Here is a 19651-nt window from a genome sequence, read left to right on the forward strand (position 1 = left end):
ACAGTGTACAGACGACACTCAAAATTAACGTGAACATCAATATATTTTACACAGTGTAACGATTAAATTGTGTAAGACGTCACATAGGTCTGTAGTTTTGAAAATTAATTTATATCACCATACCACGACTGAATTTATACTTTCAATTAAAAACTCGGATTATAACTCTGAACAGTACTAACAAAATTCATAGTGTTGTAGCGAGCAACAGGATAGCCCCTCATATATAGTTTTTTTTTTTAATTTTAATTATTTATTTTAAGTATTAACGCCTTACGGTAATTTACGCGGTAATACAATATTCACAGCACAAATAAGAACATATACAATTTTAACAAAAAGACAGTAAACAATAAAATATAGAGTTATATACGACCAGATAACAGAAAGTAAATAGTTAGAATGTACTATAGGCGTTATTGACACTACGAAGCATACGGTGGAACGGATGTTTGTGGTCATAAGAGGTGCAGTAAGTAGGGATATGAAAATGTGTATAATGCCTTCAGGAATAAGTCGGGATGCGGAAATTAATAAAGGAAGGAGGTCAGGGGCATATATAGACCCATCAAGTAAATCTTGAATGAAACGAAAATCGGCATCGATTCGACGAGAAGAGAGTGTTATTTAATGATCCAAGTATGGTTGAGTAGTCATGTTTTGAGTAAGAAAGCAATATATGAAAGAAACCTATTATGAACCTTATCTAGCCTTAATTGGGTTTTCGCTAAGTAAGGGTGCCCAACTATCACACCGTATTCTAAGATTGAGCATATAAGAGAGAAGTAAAGAATGCGGAGACAGCTGACGGAACTAAACATAATCGTATTACGCTTTATGAAACCCAGGACTTTCAGCATTTTGCAGACGGTAATATTAATGTGATGATTGAAATTTAATGAAGGGATAAAATATATACCGAGATCTATAATAATAAAGACACGTTCCAGCGGGGAGGGAGTCATAGCATGACAAATGGCTAGGTTCATACGTAGACCAAGACGATAGACCTACTATTTCTGCGAATTTGTCCAATATATTTTGTATTCACAACGTTTCAAATAGAAATAAATAATTAATTCAATAATTTAAGGGGACAAATTATCTATGAATTGTTTTGGGCCAGATGTTATGAAAACACTAAAATATTAGTCAGCAACTTGATATGTATATTAGCCACCTTAGATACATAGAAATGTATCCCTTGGTGTTGCAGACTCGTACGCAAGCTGTTAAAATATAATATGTAATACTTATGTAAAAACTTTAATAGAACCTTGCAAACATTTGACATTTTAACTTTTAATTTAGTGCTATAAAATAAATGAGGAGCAGGCGCGTAGTGGAGTGAGATAAAGCGGCAATGTATCCACGCACGGTCGCCGGTTCAAATCTCGGCCACTGGCGGTTTGTTCCTCCGGGCGGGCAACTGTCTGGGGCAAAAAACGGCCACCTGCACCTCTCTCTAGGACCAACTTGTTTGGTAGTGATAGGTCGGTAGCCAGCTCTAAGCCCAAAATTGCCAAATCTAAACCGTCTAAGACCCGATTGGCGGAAATAACGGACGTTAAAAGTAAGGGAGTGAGAAAGAGAATTAAGTGCTATAAAATAAAAAATATATTATAGTAATGTTTAGTTTTGGTTTGGTAAAGACTTCTTAGCTTAGGTTTTATTATGTTTGATTTAGGTTTGGTCTAGTTTTGGCTTAGGTTTGGTAATGTTTAGTTTTGGTTTGGATTAAGTTTGGTTTAGTTTTGGTTTGGTAAAGGCTTAACTTAGGTTTAGTTATGTTTGATTTAGGTTTAAATTAGTTTTGGCTTAGGTTTAGTTATGTTTGGAATAGGTTTGTTAAAGCCTTGGCTTAGGTTTAGTTAGGTTAAGTTTGATTTAGGTTTGGTTAGGTTTTGGCTTAAGTTTGGTTATGTTTGATTTTGGTTTGGTTAAGTTTTAGTAAAGGTTTGGCTTATGTTTGGTTTAGGTTCAGTAATGTTTAGTTTAGGTTTGAATTAGGTTTGGTTTACTTTTGGTTTGGTAAAGGCTTGGCTTAGGTTTAGTTATGTTTGATTTAGGTTTAATTTAGTTTTGGCTTAGGTTCGGTAATGTTTAGTTTTGGTTGGATTAGGTTTGGTTTAGTTTTGGTTTGGATTAGGTTTGGTTTAGTTTTGGCTTAGGTTTGGTAATGTTTAATTTAGGTTTGGTTTAGACTTGGCTTAGGTTTGGTCATGTTTAGTTTAGGTCTGTTTGAGGTTTAGCTTAGGTTTGATTTAGTTTTGGCTTAGGTTTAGTTAAAGTCACAAGGCTATATGTTATTATTGTTATAAGAATAAAAACAAAGTTTTTCAGCCAAGTCTGAAACCACGAAAGAGCATTTTCATGTCATATCTTTCACCGCCAACCCCATCTCCATGTGGTAACGCTTTTTTCGGTTGTGTGCCAGAACTAAGACATGAAAATGTCAAAATATGAAAATCACTAAGAATGATTAAAATCACAAACAAACGATTCAATACAAATTTGCTCTGCTTTCAATACAATAAAATATATACATAATTAATAACATTTATAATTGCAACTAAAACCGTTGCATATTTATTTCTAAAATAATTCTATGCTGTCTCGTTATCTCGAATGCAATTTCGGACTTATTAAATTTTTTTGAACAAATAACTAAAACATAAACATGCAATTTTACGTACATTGCCTATTTTAAATTATAGAACTAATTAAATACGAGGTGGTAACATTTTACTTAAAAGGAATTTTCTATAAAATAAATAGTTTAGCTAAAAAAGTTTTAAATGTAATCTTTATTATTTAAAAAAAAACAAAAATAGTTTTTTGTGCAAGTTAAAATATATTTTAATATTTTTTTACTTATTTTTAATATTTTACGTTGTTTGGCCATTTCAATTGATTTTTAAAAACCTACAACAATGTTTTTAAGTAGGATGACTAACAGTGATCACTATCGGAAAAAACTGAAATTTCACTAATATTATTGCTTTATACTGTATTTTTAATAACATTTTTATTAGATTCGTAATTTTACAATAGTATAATATTTCGAAATATTTATAATAATTTTTTGGAGCACAATCTACTGATAAAACTTAAAAGTAACATATAAGTTGTGTAAGCTTTTTACACACGTATTATATTGCTAAACAGTTTAAATATTTTATTTTAAAACAAATATTTTTCAATTTATAAAATAATCCACACTAATCAAAGAATATTAAATTTCCATATCAGTAGCGTGGTCTGAATATTATATTGTACGGGTAGTGTTTGATGTCGAATCGAATATGAACCCAAGAGCGGTGTAAGATGATTCTACGTAATCATCTATTTTTTTTTTAAAAGCTTCTCCTATACGTTTAATTGTATAATTACTAATGTTTATTGAGTCCACCATCTCAAAAATATCACTTGGCCAGCAATAAAGCCAAAAGAATGATCGCAAGCGTGCTGTACATTTCGGATAACCCGTAACTCAAAGATTTTATAAATTGAAGCATCTCATGCTGTCCTTTAAAAAGTTCTACGTCGTAGTAAAGCTTGTAATCTTCTATAATTTTGTAAATGACTTGGTGATACCTCATTTGTGGCAATAAATCATATAAATACAACAGTGCACCTTCCATACGTCGAATTAACCGATCGCTCTTTTTGATTTCAATATTAAATTTGCTCCAGCAGTCATTTGAAAGAGACACGTTATTCATTCTTTTGCAATGATCCCACACATGTCTTACGAAATCACCACACTTTTTCAATACTAAAGCATACTGACAGCTTAAAGCTTGATGAGCATATTGAATTTAATCTTTTACATTTTCTTTGGTTACTATCATTCTATTGGGAAGAGTCTGCAGTATTGCTTTGATTCCTAGAAGGCGTCTATGCAGTGGGACGATGTGCAACATTCGATACAATGCTGACCATCCAGGACTCTTTAAGAGCGTATTCATTTGGTTAACGTTTCTTATTGTGACTGGGTCGTATATTATTTAAGTGGTAGATGATTTCGTAACGTATTCAAAGCTGGAAAATTGGTCAAATGAATCTATTAACACTTTCATAATTGTAAATACTTTGCTTTGAAGCATTAACATTACAGCTGAAAAAGGGGTGCCGGGTTCTGCAATATCACTTACAGTATCAGAAATGCCGTGAACCGTTTCCCTGGTTGGAACTGGCCAACAAAAGTTCTCAAAGAATATGCTTAAGCGGTGCTCAATATTCAAAATGTTTCCTTCTATATCCAGAATCATATCATTCATACGAGCGTTGACGATTTTTATTTTTTTTAAATTTGTGTAGTAAGCCTTGAAGTCTACCATGGTTTCAGGTATCTCCTTGTTGTACAATATTTGTGGGTCCAATTGGTATAAACAAGAAAGTGCACCTTGCATACGAAGTAGTATTGCATCGGTTTCTACGACTTTCTCTATGAAATCACCCAAACATGCCTTTTTATGTGATGGATTATCCCTACTTTTACAATAGGTCCCAATATCTCTTACCGTTTCACAGTACTTCTTTAGCTCTTTAGCATATTTACAGCTCAACAACTGATGGGCTAGTCGAATTTTGAATTGCACATTTTCTTGGGTTACAACTTGTCCGTTAGGACATGTTGCAAGTAAATCGTTTACATTAAAACGTTGTCCCGTTTCCAACCATCGCTCTTTGATCTCCAAGTGATTATCTTCATTTAACGCGACCCATCCAGGAAGGGTTAGAAGCTCGTTCATCGGACCGACGGGATTTGTTGTTATCGAATCTAATAACATGACGAGAGTGTAACCCGATAAAAAATATAGATGTTCAACTTTCATGATTTTAATTTTTTACTGCGATTATTGAAATATACTAAGTATTGTTTTGGATAAAACTTGCCTAGAGATATATTACTCTTGTTATTTTGAAAAACCCGAAACGACTAACACTCTCTACCACGTACAAAATAAATAACAATGAAATATTTTCTCCCAAATTTTCGTTTGTTTGTACAGATGATAGAAACTTTAGTACTCGTGTTGTAAAAAGAAAAAGAATACATATTATGTGTTAACTGTATTGCCGTCCGTTCGCCTATCCGTACTAATAATTTTTTTTTTCGTAGTTGCCAACATAAAAAGTAACAACACTTTTAAAATTATTCACTAACGTACAATAGATTTAAACAGAAATGTATATGGCGTATAGAAACCTGAAATTTAGGCAACACATATAGTGTCGGCTGTGCTCACATTCTTGTTAGAATAAGTATAGTTTGACATTTACGATTTTCAATGTAAAATATTTTCTTCTAAATTTTCGTTTCTTTGTACTGACAGAAACTTTAGTTTTGTAAAAATAAATTTGAAAATGTATATATGTTAGCTGTATGGTTTGTGCGATGTTTTCTGAGTTTTTTTTTTTTTGTAGAAATAATATTTGTGAGTCAAAATCAAATTTTATTTCAATACTTACCACGGTGTATAAAATTTAATGTTTAAAAATCGTTAAATAAAACCCTAAGGAGATGTATTTAAAATTCCAATATGTAGCGCAACTCGTATTGGAGAGTGGTACTGCTCCTCAAGTCGAGACAGCACGTCTGTATAATCTATTTGACATTACAGAGGAACTTCTTATTGTTAGATTCGGTCAACAAGTTAAATTATACAAATAATATTTTCATTTATTTTACAATGGTTCAATGTTTTAACAACGCTTTTATAATTATCATAATTGAGTAAAAAATAGATTCAACCTAGTCATTATGGTCAAATAATTGTTTATTTTACACAAAATGTGAGAAAAAAACATGTTGCCGAATATTCATAAATATAATAAAAAAACACGCTTGTCCCAAGTTGAACGGCGAGTTCTCTCGTGTTAATATACAATATTGTTGATTCCTAAATAATCAGCTTAGCGTCAGTGAAGATATAATCAATAGTTTGAAGTGAAGACCGAATTAAATTACATTTGAAAATAAATAATGTAAACTTTGCATTAAGTGCGAGACTTGGAGTGACTTCAAAAAGGTCAAACAGGCAATTGACAAATCGCATTGTGCACTGGAATAGCGACGAATCCGGCCATAGTAATACCAAGGCAATCGGCCAGTGAAGTCATGGACATAGCGAATTCCCGACGTTCTTTTGGAACCTATTTAACATCAAGTGCACATTGTTTTAGCGGTTATTTTTACTATATTATATTAGAACCTTGTTAATATCAACGACAGTATATTATAAATTCATTTATTATACCTTTTTAACTATGTTGTGATATGTATTGACGTAACCTGATCCTCCCAGTAAACCCTCATACGCAATAATAACAAACACTATAAATATATTTGGCGTGAACGAGTAGACAGTTTGCGTTAAAAAATATATTAAGTTAATTCCCTGTAAAAAAAGAACAAAAATTAGATATGTAATTTTAATATTATATATGTTAATCTATTAGGTATTTACAATATTTAACAACAACAGCAAGGAAATTGAAATATGTGAAATCGTACTTAAGGAGTACCCAATGGCGTCATTTCAGTTTTAAAAGGGAGGGGGAGGAAGTTTTAACCGGCCCATATAGGTAGCTGGAAAAAAATCACTACTTTATTGACCGTAATAGTTTACCTGCAATATAGCTAGTATCCAAAGTTTTTCAATCGGGAACAGGCTGACGGTGGACCTAGACACGAACACTCCTACTTGATACAGCACTTGATACCATCTGTACTGCTCGGCATGCGTTAACCAGATATTTCTAAAGTACACCAATTCAAACTGAAACGAACGCAGTCGATTAAATATTAGACACAGAAATCCATTTGACATGGACAATATATTACTCACTAATCCTTGGTTTATTAGGTACTCGAAAAAATAGACCATGCCCAACGGCAGCATAAACTTAATCAACGAAGGCAGATAAGACAATTTGCCGGCGAACGTGTCGGCGGTCTTTCGTGTACTATCGGACAAACTATCAGCACTGTCGGTAATCGTATGCACCGCGTCCAAGTCAGGGTGGACGAGCAACACCCAAAATCTAAAAATGTAAACGTTTTACTGATGATACATGCGATCGAATGTAAAAAAAAAAAACAAAAAAAGCCAAACACTCACGAGAACGCCATAACAAAAGGTACCACGAGCATCAGGTACATAGTAGTGGAAGGAGTCAATTGTAGGATTCCGGTCAATCCAACGTAAGTCAACGCTCCTAAAATTCCAGCCGCTCCTGTTCCCGACGACCATGTGGTTATGGCATTTCTAACAACAATCAAACAATTTAATTTAGCGTTGGTGAGATCTGGAGAAAAGGCAACACCATCTCTTGCCCACAATCCGAACATTAACAACAGCTATTCTTACCGGTCGAAATAGCTCATGTAAGCCAACAGCGTTGGTTCGCCGAGACCGGAAGCCAAGGATGTCAACGCCACGCCAATGGTAGCTACAAATTCGGTTTTCGCTCTAGCCACGGTCAAGAAACTGGCGACGGTCAAACCCAGGCAAACGCATATTCTCCGGCTAAATCGTAGTAATAAAGACCGTTTATTATAACATGTGATTCCTATACTAGCAATTATAGACAATTTTTTTTTTAAAAATGGGTTTTTATTTATTCAAAGTGGCCACGCTGTATTTCATAGTGTGTAAAACTGTAAAATCAAACCAAGAAAATTGTGTTTGGTGTTACATAATTATTGCTCATCGGACCAAAATTATTTCAAATACAGCCATAACATATTATGTTAAAAACATATGTTTTTTGACAGTGAAACAATTATTTATAAGAATAATACAATTCTTATAAATAATACTATCATATTTTATAAATAATGTTACATATTATACTATTCTTGTATCTTTAATTTTAATGTTTCAAAACCACCTTTATGATAAATTGAATTTAAAAACCAGCTATATGTAAAAAAAAAAGCTCCAATTTATTGATGTCAGTAAAACCATACATCACTAGATTATTCTCTATACAGTGATCAATGATTTCTGATTATGAAATCCGTAGCGATTAACATAACATTTATGGTCTATGGTCAACAATCATGGTCTGTAAAGCTCTGCGAGTTGTAGCTATCAAATGTTTGTTTACCTGAATCCTGATTGTATGACTTACAACCAAGTAATAATTATTAATTCATAAATTAACCAAATACTTACTTGATGTATAAAGGTATAAACGGTGAGATCATCTTCACCATGAGACCTGGTAGAATGTCGGCTAAAAGTATGACACCGGTCGACAGATGATTACAATCCCGGGCATGTTCGTCTGATTGATTATGGATCGTTGAATTGCCTGTCTATAATACAATTATCATGTTACATTTTACTTTAAAATACAATTTCAATAACTTTAGTATGTTTTTTAGTTCTAAAAAAAATAGTAATTTTACTCTCTTAGAATTTATTTATACGGTCATTCCATTTTTAATTAACAATACGCCTTGTGCCTATTTTCATTTATCGTATATATAAAGTAAATAATCGATAATGATATTAGTATTCAACACACATACTACTGGTATTTAAATTAAATCCATAAGCATGAAAGCCTGGCGTAGATAAAACGACAGGACAGTACTTAAGAAGTGTAAAATTTCATTCGAAATAACTTAGGAAGATCTAGTTTACACGATCTGTTTTGTTAAGACGTCTAGTTTTAAACGGAATAATTTTAAGGGTTTTTACTTCATTAAAAATAGATTACTACTTTGAATTTTGCGAACTTGGAACTTTGACCTTTTGTACCAAAAACCACCATCACCAATAGTTATTAAAAATATCACATATTGGTTTACTATAAGTATAGTAAAGGTGTGCAAAATTTCAAGATGGTCATTTAAACACTTTGAGAGTTGCAGACTACAAAAGTTTTTTAAAAAATAGTAGGTAAGTGAAACTAATATATAATAATGATATGGACATTATTACCGTCTCCTTGATGTCAACTTAGCAAATATTAGTTAATTGCTCGATTTTTAAATTTAATGTTTAACATTAAAATTGATAGTTTTTTGGCATTATGCCGTTCGAATATCATTATTTACTTTACACACATGATAAAAGACTTGAACAAAGGTGAGATAAATGTTGATTATACATGGAATGATCCTATAAATTTTGTATAGCTAACTGACTACACGATCGAGGCAATGTAACTCTATTGTTTATGTCAATAAATGCATAAGCGAATAAAGACTGAATGCGGTTATTTGATTTTTATTGTGAATATAATATCAAGCCAGAATACAAGTGTTCGATCATTTATCATTGATCTTCCAACTAGCCATTTCTCGCGCTCGCTTATATTCTCAATAAAAACACTTGTAAATAATTATTAGATGTAAATTTACATGTAGTTAAAAAACCACAAATTTCACCTACTTGATTGTTAGGCGGAGACAAGTTTTTGAGTATATCGTGTGCACTGCTCAACATGACAACATAACCGAAGTTGTTGCAAAGGCCGAGCAAGAAAAACGCCAGCAACGTGTACAAACGCTGTTTTCTTGTACTTTTGTCCGTTTCATCGATGTCGCTCATGGTGACTTACCGACCACAATTAATTGATATTGTCACCTATACAAACTGGAGGACGGTCCGTCTAAAACTATCAAAAACAATACAATTATATAAGGCGACATATTATACAACGGTTGTAAAAAAAAAAAAATGCCAATAACCTATAGAACCTGACGCGGCTACAATACTAAATACTAATTCGTACAAAAAACCGCTTTCATGTTGGCTATGATATACTTACAAAATCAATATTAATACATTGGAGGATTTTAGTAAAATATAAGATGCGGATGTACATTACACAGATATTTACACAACATAGATTTGACATGCCATAAAAAAATTCCATAGGTACCAATTTTTTTTTTTTTTTGTAAACTTTATGACACAGTATAATCTTATATTTTATTATTAAAAAAAACAAAAGTTTTGAAATAAATAAATCTCAATAAAATAATATTAAAAAGAACCCTTAACCATACAAATTATATATTCTCCGCGTATACAACGTATTTCGGCAACAATGTTGTCATTTTCAGCGCTCACGGCAGACTGTCACGCGGAGAGTATATAATTTTTATGGTTAATGGTTTTTAATACTATTTTATTACATATATCTAACCATAAGTGGCTTAAGTTTTTTGTAAATCTCAACAACAAATATTTAAATAATTGTGAAATAATGAGCCGCGTGACATATTATTATGTGTAAAAATATGATCTAAAAAACAAGGTTATTGTCAATGAGTTCAAAAGAATACTGTATAGTGTATACAATATATATTTGACGATTAACTACCGTTTGCTTATAATTTCAAAGTCTCATAATCCTTGACACAGTCTTATACAAAATTGTCTCAATACCAATACTAGGTAAACGAGTTTAAATGTAATAAAATATATCGTACGAATACCATAAATACCGAACTAAGTATAACTCATATTGTCACTGTAACTTATGAATATTTAAATACTGATAAGCAACTTGAGATGAAATTGTGTAATATCAATTAGCAATGGCACTGAATCGAATACACAGTTCTCAACTAGCAGTATAGACAGCTCTAACTATATTATTATTGTAAGTATAAAAGATTTATTATTTTAAAAATATCGTGAAAATGTATTTCAATTATTTGTTGGTATAATGGTTTACTATAAACAATAGATTTTTTTTGTGCTGTAGGTATGTTTGGTTTATAGGTTTACATAAAATGACGTTTTAAGTGACCTCAACACTAGGATAGGTGTTTTTTTACTATTAATAAGTCATATTTGTATTTATTAAAACTTATATTGTTTTCGTAGTAACAACATGATTAAACTTATCAATTAAAGGTAACTAATTAAAATATATATTACGTAAATCAAAGACTACGATGATTTTTATGTGTATTATATTCTATTTTCTCAAAAGGCCATGACGGCAACAATATAAGATGCAGAAACCAACCCGTACTTCTCATACTTATGATAAATACACACCTGTGAGTACATCGACATATGACTCCGCAACTCATACAGCCACCAACATCACTGTACCAACAATTGAGAACTATATTAACACAACATTATGGTAACAAGAACACTAGAGATAATTAAATGTTACTCTCTAAAATACTGTCGAACGTTAAAATATAATTCGGCTAACCGAAATCGAGTGTAGATATTTTCGGCTCTTACCGAACGTTAGTGATTGCAAACGTATTATTGATTTATTACTGCAAAGACTTTATAGTTTAAGCACTTGAATTATTTACAATAACGTTCCCGGCTATGACCTGTCAGTTAATCTGACTTAGCACTCGAATAGTAGTGATAGATTTTATGCAAGCTATATTTTTTTACAATTATCGTCGTAAAAACTAATCGCCATTGGACATAGACATTTTGTTATTGCATATTAAAATATGTCCGGTAAACTGGTTTAATCTTCTAAACAGATAAAGTGTTGGTTTTTTCGAATAATATTTAATAGGTATTTACCAAAAAAACAATCACTTAATACCGTTAATCCACTTGTAAACGTGTTTACATAACATTATAGTGAATTAATAAGATATATTAAAAACACATGCCGAGGATATACCACCGAATGCTTAATGTATCAGTTAAGTCATGTACTAATAACATTTTCTTGCAACAACATTAATTTTATTCACTAAATTAAAAAAAAATGTAAAAACATACTATGTACCGACCATATTTTGTTAAACCAAAAAACCACATTTAACAGCTTTTGAAGAATAAGCGTTTTTCACAATGTTTCCCATAAGTTCTTACCTAGTGTCATTCCATGTGGCATTTACAAACACATTTCCAGTAATACTTTTTATATTCAATAAGTATTTACTCTAAATACTAAAAAAAATATAATTACATAAATTTGGCTTCCTAAGTGCATTTTTGAGCAATTAATAATGATAGCCCAAAAAATAAATTAACTAACAAAAAAAGAGTCCAAATTACTGAACTAATAATTACACATCACAGTTTTACCTTTAAATTAAGATTTATGCAAAAAATTGCATATACCTAACTCCTTAATAAATGGGGGTATGACGTCCTCTGAATAGCTTTTACAGATCCTTAGTATCTTGTGAACTAAATTTCCCCTAAAAGTGGTAGAAAAGTATCTAGTTTTTGAATGCTTTAGATCATAATAATAATAGATTATACTGGAAACAGATTTTTTTGTTGTTTTTTTTTTATGTAAATAAATTACACTTTAATGTTGAAAACTATTCAAATTTAATTGGCTCAGGTACAAAAACACTTAATTTTTTTAATGAAATTCGGTTTACCTACATCGGGTTACTTATTTGTAATGTTTTTACTCTCTATGTAGTAAGGACAAGAACCCCTGTACGAGATCTAGGAATAACGTGAGATCTCTTAACTAAAATACCTAATTGGGAATCCTAATTGATTCTGGTAGGGTTTCAGTTTTTTTCTATACGGGAGTCCCGTTTGAGAAACTTGGTATAAGCATATCTTTGGGGGTTACCGTTGATCTTTGGGTAACTTACAATAATAATTTTACTGTATTATTAATACATTATTATTAATACTAACCATTGGTACAACTAACAGCATCGTGATCAGCTTGGTATACTTTAGTTTACTTACAGATATTTGTGGTACATGTACTTAAAAGCCGGTAGAGTGATTTGAACCCAAACAATTAACTTTTAACAGCGACCATTAAAATTAAGTTACGCGAAAAAATGATTATTTCATAATAAGTTTTATTTTTTAAATGCACTTTATATACAAAAAAAACATACACTATAAAAAAATTCGTTTTAAAAATAAGCTACTTAAAAATTGATAAATAATATCAGGGGTTCGGAATTCGTTCCTATTTGACTCATTTCTCTTTTATGTTCCGGAACAAATACCCGGAACTCGTTCCTCAAGATATTCGTTCCGGAGCAAATACCCGGAACTCGTGTGTAGACTAATGTGTCTATTGTTTGTAAAATACCACACACAAAGGCTAAAGTAACAAAAAAAATGTGCACCTTCAATAAACTCGAACGAAACAACATAATACGTAGAACAAATACATTTTGCTCCATTAGTAAATTATTAATAATGACAAGGAACAATTACATTTTATTTGTTCCGGAACAAATATCAAAGGAACGAGTTCCGGGTATTTGTTTCGGACCGAATATTTCGAGGAACGAGTTCCGAGTATTTGCTCCGGAACGAATATCTCAAGGAACGAGCTCCGGGTATTTGTTCCGGAACGAATATCTGGAGGAACGAGTTCCGGAACGAATATCTTTAGGAACGAGTTCCGGGTATTTGCTCCGGTACGAATATCTTGAGGAACGAGTTCCGGGTATTTGTTCCGGAACGATTACAACAGGGAGTTATGAAGGAACATGTTCCGGAATTAGTTCCGAACCCCTGAATAATATTCAAAAATACCAGAATAACCGCACGATTTACCTGTTTTACATGAACAGCAAACTGATTGTTGGCTGCGCATTCAAACACTCGGCTAATCCGCTAATCTAACCTGAGGTTATTATTTACTTGGAGACCGGTACTCAAAATTAAATTAACTCTATTTGCTCTGTCTATTAAATTACTTTTTTAAAAATTCTACTAGATAATAAACGTTGTATTTTTAATTATCGCCATTTATCAGTATTTCGATTAGAAATATTTAAAACTTTAAATACACATTATTTAGCTCTCAACCGTATTCAGTTTAAACGTTTTACCTTTGAAAAATAATATAAAGTTTTGGAATTGTATTATTTTGTCAAAATGCGTTTGATAATAAACAAACAACAGCTGCGTAAATATAATGAAAGTAAACTGTAAAACACAAAATTGTTGTCGTTTACGCTGAATAAACGAACGCAGTTACAACAATACACCAATTTGGGTTTCAGTTTAGAGCCTAAAAAAGTTATATGTGCTAAACTCCAATTTGTATTTAGTGATAAATGAAAATATAGAAAAATCATTGTAAACAATTTCCGTCGTAAATACTTTGTTTACCTCTTTTTTCTTTTGCAATGCATGTTTTTTTTTAATTTACAAAGCACAATATTGCACTAGTATTCGGTGTTTCAAGTAGAGGTACTGAATATAAATTATTGATAGGAATCCGCAAATCCGGATTTTCACAAAAAAACGTTATTTAAGCCACTTATTAAGCATTAAACATTATTACAATAATAATATATTATAATATAATAATATAGTGCTGAGTACTCAAGTTAAAAATTTTTAAATAAAACGCCTAATAATATACAAATATACAACTACTATAAATAAAATGCGTTTAATTAGGTAGGTACTAACTATCAAATTATAATAGTGTAGTAAACTATGGTCGAGTGATAGTTTTCTTCCGTTCTACACGGGTAAAATTAAATTGAACTACGAGTATAGTAATTCGGGTACAATATAATATGAAAAATCAAATGCAATTTGTGGGGAACGAAAAACAAAATATAGGACCATAAACTTAACACTAACGTGTCTAATAAATGTTTTATTGACAGTGTCTGATGATCATACTACTATATTTATGCAATACTATACCTATTCAAATATTTTAACAATTAGTTCAGTGATCGACTATAAATACAGCTGTGCAAAATTATTCAAATGATGAATAAGCCTTGTGTTTTTTTTTCATAATGAAATTAAATTAATTACCATTACAAATAATTACTCATTAATTTAATACAAAATTCTTGAACTAAACGCATTATTTTCTTAATTATTCAAATACAAATGTATTGTATAGTTCCCATCTCTAGTGATAGATTACATATATATCTAATATTGCATCATCTTTTAAATAATAATATTTAATTAAAATACATAACAAAATTACATTTAAATCACCTAATCTATTCAGTTTAAATTAATTAGTTGCATTATAATAAGCACTTCAAAAAAACATCACTTTCAAGTTATTCAAGTGAAAATGTTTAATAATATTGTAGAATATTTTACAACCATTTTTAGAATTAAAATTTTTTTAGCTTTATGGGAATTCTGGTAGGTAGTGATTTTTTGTTATTAATCTAAAGCTTTGGTCACATTGAACATTAGCAACAAGTTACATGTTATTAGTGGTCTATTAATTAATTGTTATTTATTTCATTATGTTTCCATAGTTATAATATTAGTATATATTAAAATCAATGGTAATCAAATATTTCCTTATGAGCTTTTACCACGATTATAAACATTTTAATGGTGGCTTGTATCATACTAATTAATATTGATAATAGGTTTGAAAATATTGATTATCTAATTATATTCTTTTAACTAAAGACACCGTGTAAAGAGCATTAAGCGCTACAGTAGAAAATAGCGCAACTTTTTGTTTCCATAAGAACACATTTAAAAAGTAAAATAACATATTTTTAAGTTTATATTGTGTGTTGTAATATTGTGTCATTTTTTTTATATATATATATATATATATATATATATATATACTGTTCAATACACAAAAATTAAATAAAACCATTCATTTGAAAACTGTAGCACTCTCTGGCAACTGCACGGTGTCTACATCCTAATGTATAAAAAAAAACTTAAAAAATATTTTAAATTAATAAATTATATCTTTTTTAACAATGCTTACATCTATCCAGTGTCTACCTTAAGTGCCATAATAATAATTAATGTAATTAAAAGAAACAAGATAAATCTTACCAAAATGGTGTGTTAAATGCTTATCCAAGCTTTATTAAAAATTTTTTTCTTAGGATTTATATTATGCACATTCATAAATTGTTTACTATTTACATTGAATATAAGATAACTAAATTACACTTTGTAAATTACCAATTTTAATTAAAACGTTTAAAAAGTAAAATCAATAAAATTGTTTTTTATGTAAATATAATATGATTATTTTATTTAAGTTTTGACGTTAAAGAGTTAAGTATTATTTGCAAAAAATAAAAAACAACCAAGGTTTGACAACAATATGATAAATAGTTCATACAAATATATCATTGTTAATTATAGCCAGTTATTTAACCAATAAAAAAAACAAAAATTTAAGAAAAATTACACATTAATGTAATATTTAAACAAATTGATGATCAAAGATTCCAAACTATAATAAAAAATTGTCCAGGTTAGTTTCTCAAAAGTTCTCAATAAAAATAAAGCCAATTGAAATTTTAGCTACACAAAATACATAATATTGTATATAAATATTTTAATTCACACAATTTAAGGTGGAAATATTTAAATATAAAAGCAAAGAATATGTTTCTTTTTTTTAAGGTTTTATTTACAAAAAACGATGAGAAAAATTAAGGTGAACAAATTAAGAGAAATAATAATTGTTTAACCCTTACTTTATTCAAAATACATTATACAGCGTACAACGCAGCTGGTATAATACAAATTGTAAGAACTTTTGGAAATTATAACTCCATATAATGCAATATTGAGATCAAGTTAAGACATGACTTTTTTCTTTATCTTTTTTGTCTTTTTCAAATTACTTAATGAGTTCCTCAATAATGCACAATACTCTTCTTGGAATGAATTCACTTCACTTGACGAAACCTACACAGACATTAGATTAATTGAAAAAACAAAATAGCAAAACGAAAATGTTGAGTTTTTTAGAAATATTACATCAAATCAACTACTATGACTTACTCTAGTACTTAATTTTTTGTTTTTATAAGTAGCCCTGATAAGACAAAATTTTTCTGGTTCTTCTGGCACTTCGATTTTTTTCTTTGGTTTATTTGATGTTTTATTCAACAGTTCTAAAGTAACATAAATGTCAATTCATTTTAATCAAACCAACTCAGAAACTGTTACTCATAATAAATGAATATAATAATATAAAGAACTTTCAGTAATCTGCTTACGCAATTTCATTGTTATACGCACACATCCTGAAGACTGAGCAGTGTTAAACAATATGTTGAGTTCCTCTAAAAACTAGCAAAGAACAAATATATTAACAACATAATCTAATTCAAACCTTACTATAATTTGTAATTTAATAATTAATCTGATGAATTTAAAACACGCTAATCAATGATGTTAAAACCTAACATTATCTCATTATTCTCACAAACTTTTTTTGCTTTTTATTTAATTATTAGAAAGAAGTTATGATTAATTATTACTGTTAGTTTTGTCTTAAAATGCAGACTAAGTTACATCATTTAATATTAATTAATATTAAACTTAAGGTAGACACAGGCAGTATCCTAATATTTATATAATGTTTTAATCAAAATAACAATAATATTGTATTGCAAAATTAATTTAATTATTTTTAATAATCTAATGCCTAGTTTACATGTGACAAGCGCTCGGCCGATACAGTGGTCTTGACCGAGTACTTGACCATCTAAACAACACAAGGTGCAGTACTCAGCTAGGGAATAGAAACAGTTTCTATTCGCTCGGCCGAGCAGCAAAACGAGTTTCTTGGCCAAGCGCTCGTCACAAGTAAACTAGGCATTAGCCATTAGTGACTAAACTTTCAAAAACATCTAATTTATTGAAAATTACATTTAATATTATTGATAACAGTGTTTTTGATAATAAGCATAATATTATTTTGAGCATTAATAATCAACTGTACACAATACCTTTTTTTTCAATTGTCACATTTTCCCTTTTTTTGGTTATGTGTTTAAATTGAAATTGTGTAATTTTTCTACCTCTAAATGTTATAATGTATTCAAAAATAAAAATTGTTTTTATAACTATGCGCTATATTAATCTTGCCACTATGAAGTATGATGGTAGTTAGTATAACAAAATGTTCATGATTTGTTTCATTTATATTGTTAAGACATTTTTTTATATATCGCTAGATTAGGTATCGATTTCATATTATTTTTAAACTAATGTGGTTTTTTTTCAAAATGTTTAGAATTAGTTAGTTACAAAAGAACAATATTGAAAATGAAGAATTATTTTAATGAATTATCGTTGGTAAATATTTGATAAACTCAATAATATCATAATAATAGCATCATAATAATACGTGTAAAATATACCCATTATGGCTAAAACATAATAAAACTACTCACTTTGTTTTTCTCTAGAAGTACCATTGTAGTTGTATTTTTTATTTACTATACCATTTATTAGTAAGTAACCGTTTATTGTAAACTTAAGATCAACACCTTTAAAAAGTGTAAAACAAAGATCAATGAAAGAGTTTCGGAATGATGACGAATCTATAATGATAAAGTGATAATAGCATTAAAAATGATAACATCGGTTTAGCTGATTGTCACGTTGTGCTGGTTGTTTATAGTGATGGTTACCCAAGGTAAGGTTAGGTAGCTTACATTTTGATGCAGCAGCAGTTTTCGTGTTACTGATTGTAGACCATAATGGCAAAATTTAGATAGAAATCATTTTAAATATTCAATTGAATAAAAATTTGTTTTTTTAAGTTTTTAACAGTCAAAAAAATTTATTAACAAAACCAACTCGTTCCAGAATTTTTATCAAAACGCCAACCAAGTCCCGTTTCAAAAATTTTAATGAAACTTCAAAATAGCATGAAGCACAAAAATTGGCAATTCACCCAGTTGTACAGTACTGTTGTATAGGGAATGTAAAAATAAAGAACAGTAATTATATTACGTTCAATGTGTCAATTTTTTAAATTAATACAAACTTTGCAAGTTCTAAATTAAATAATTAAAAAATAATACGCTGTAAATCAGATAAAGGTTTTCAAAGAAGTATATATTAATTAAAGATCTGATTACTATAATGCGATTAAAAAATTAACTATTTTAATTGTTGAACTAATTGCCACATATTAAAATAAGGTCGTAATAAAAATATTATCTAATCTTGCTTTATGTAGAAGTTGTTTATTACAATATAATAATATCTAGAAAATAATATATATTTAGTACCCACTGCCCTCTTCATGAAATTAATTTATTCATGCTATTACCTACTGGATAGTCAAAATATTAAATTGACCCCTTTACAATTTTCAGACATTCAAAATCATAAATCCCAAATAAATATATATTACTACTGAAAAAATAACATTTAGTAAAAAACAATGAATTACAATCTTTTAAAATTCGTATAGATAAAAATTTGTGCACTTTCGATTTGTGGCTTTTATATTAGTAATTATTAAGGTGATAAAACTTTATTGATAACAACAGTGTATTTTTATACACTCCAATGAATTTAGGTAACAAATTTATTAGTATATATTTTTTCGAACTTAATATACAATAATATAATAAAAATATTTCATTGCAAACATGTCAAAAAAAAGAAAATTAATATACTTGTGTTTTAATATAAAATAATATGGCTTAATCTAAAAGTATACACAAACAAATAATTACATTACATTATTAGTAAAACATATCTTTAATAAAAATGTTTTAATATTAAAGTATATAAATGGGAAGTAGTTGCGATAATATCTTCCGTACACACTACACATATGCAAATAACATTCTTGCAATTTTTAAAACTTATATGAAATAAAAATAGTAAAACAACGCATAGAAATGCTTGACGAAAAATTCTGACTAGCCAAGTACAATTAGAAAACAGAATTGTACAGGTAAAAT

At 29.6% G+C, this 19651-nt stretch overlaps 1 protein-coding gene across 5 annotated transcripts; it reads right to left on the minus strand.

Moving 5' to 3' along the window:
• Positions 1-5668: 5668 nt before the first annotated feature.
• LOC126844659 (battenin) lies at positions 5669-18276 on the minus strand. Of its 5 annotated transcripts, XM_050583008.1 has the most exons (10): positions 13515-13767; positions 11040-11090; positions 9417-9642; positions 8190-8332; positions 7380-7538; positions 7131-7277; positions 6858-7053; positions 6639-6788; positions 6267-6407; positions 5669-6162 (listed from the first exon to the last, which is right to left on the minus strand). In XM_050583008.1, the coding sequence occupies exons 3-10, from the start codon at positions 9573-9575 to the stop codon at positions 6040-6042; spliced, it is 1218 nt and encodes a 405-aa protein (XP_050438965.1). In that variant the 5' UTR covers positions 9576-9642; positions 11040-11090; positions 13515-13767; the 3' UTR covers positions 5669-6039. The 5 variants fall into 5 exon arrangements, with proteins under 5 accessions (XP_050438965.1, XP_050438962.1, XP_050438966.1 ...); XM_050583005.1 differs by lacking the exons at positions 11040-11090; positions 13515-13767 and adding an exon at positions 18122-18276; XM_050583009.1 differs by lacking the exon at positions 11040-11090.
• Between the last annotated feature and the right edge of the window lie 1375 nt (positions 18277-19651).

The sequence above is a fragment of the Adelges cooleyi genome, unplaced genomic scaffold (genome assembly GCF_023614345.1).
Source record: "Adelges cooleyi isolate 19-005CV unplaced genomic scaffold, UGA_ACOO_1.1 ACOO_flye_CR_arks_rails_tigmint_CR_PRNA_651, whole genome shotgun sequence".
In the NCBI taxonomy this organism is placed as follows: domain Eukaryota; kingdom Metazoa; phylum Arthropoda; class Insecta; order Hemiptera; family Adelgidae; genus Adelges; species Adelges cooleyi.

Bases quoted from the DNA above. Each gene is read 5' to 3' on its own strand.
- LOC126844659 (XM_050583005.1), bottom strand. From the start codon at position 9,575: ATGAGCGACATCGATGAAACGGACAAAAGTACAAGAAAACAGCGTTTG. The intron at 7,054-7,130 runs GTGAGTGTTTGG...TTACATTTTTAG, and splicing joins CCTTTTGTTATGGCGTTCTC to ATTTTGGGTGTTGCTCGTCC. The intron at 6,789-6,857 runs GTGAGTAATATA...CGTTCGTTTCAG, and splicing joins ACCTAATAAACCAAGGATTA to TTTGAATTGGTGTACTTTAG.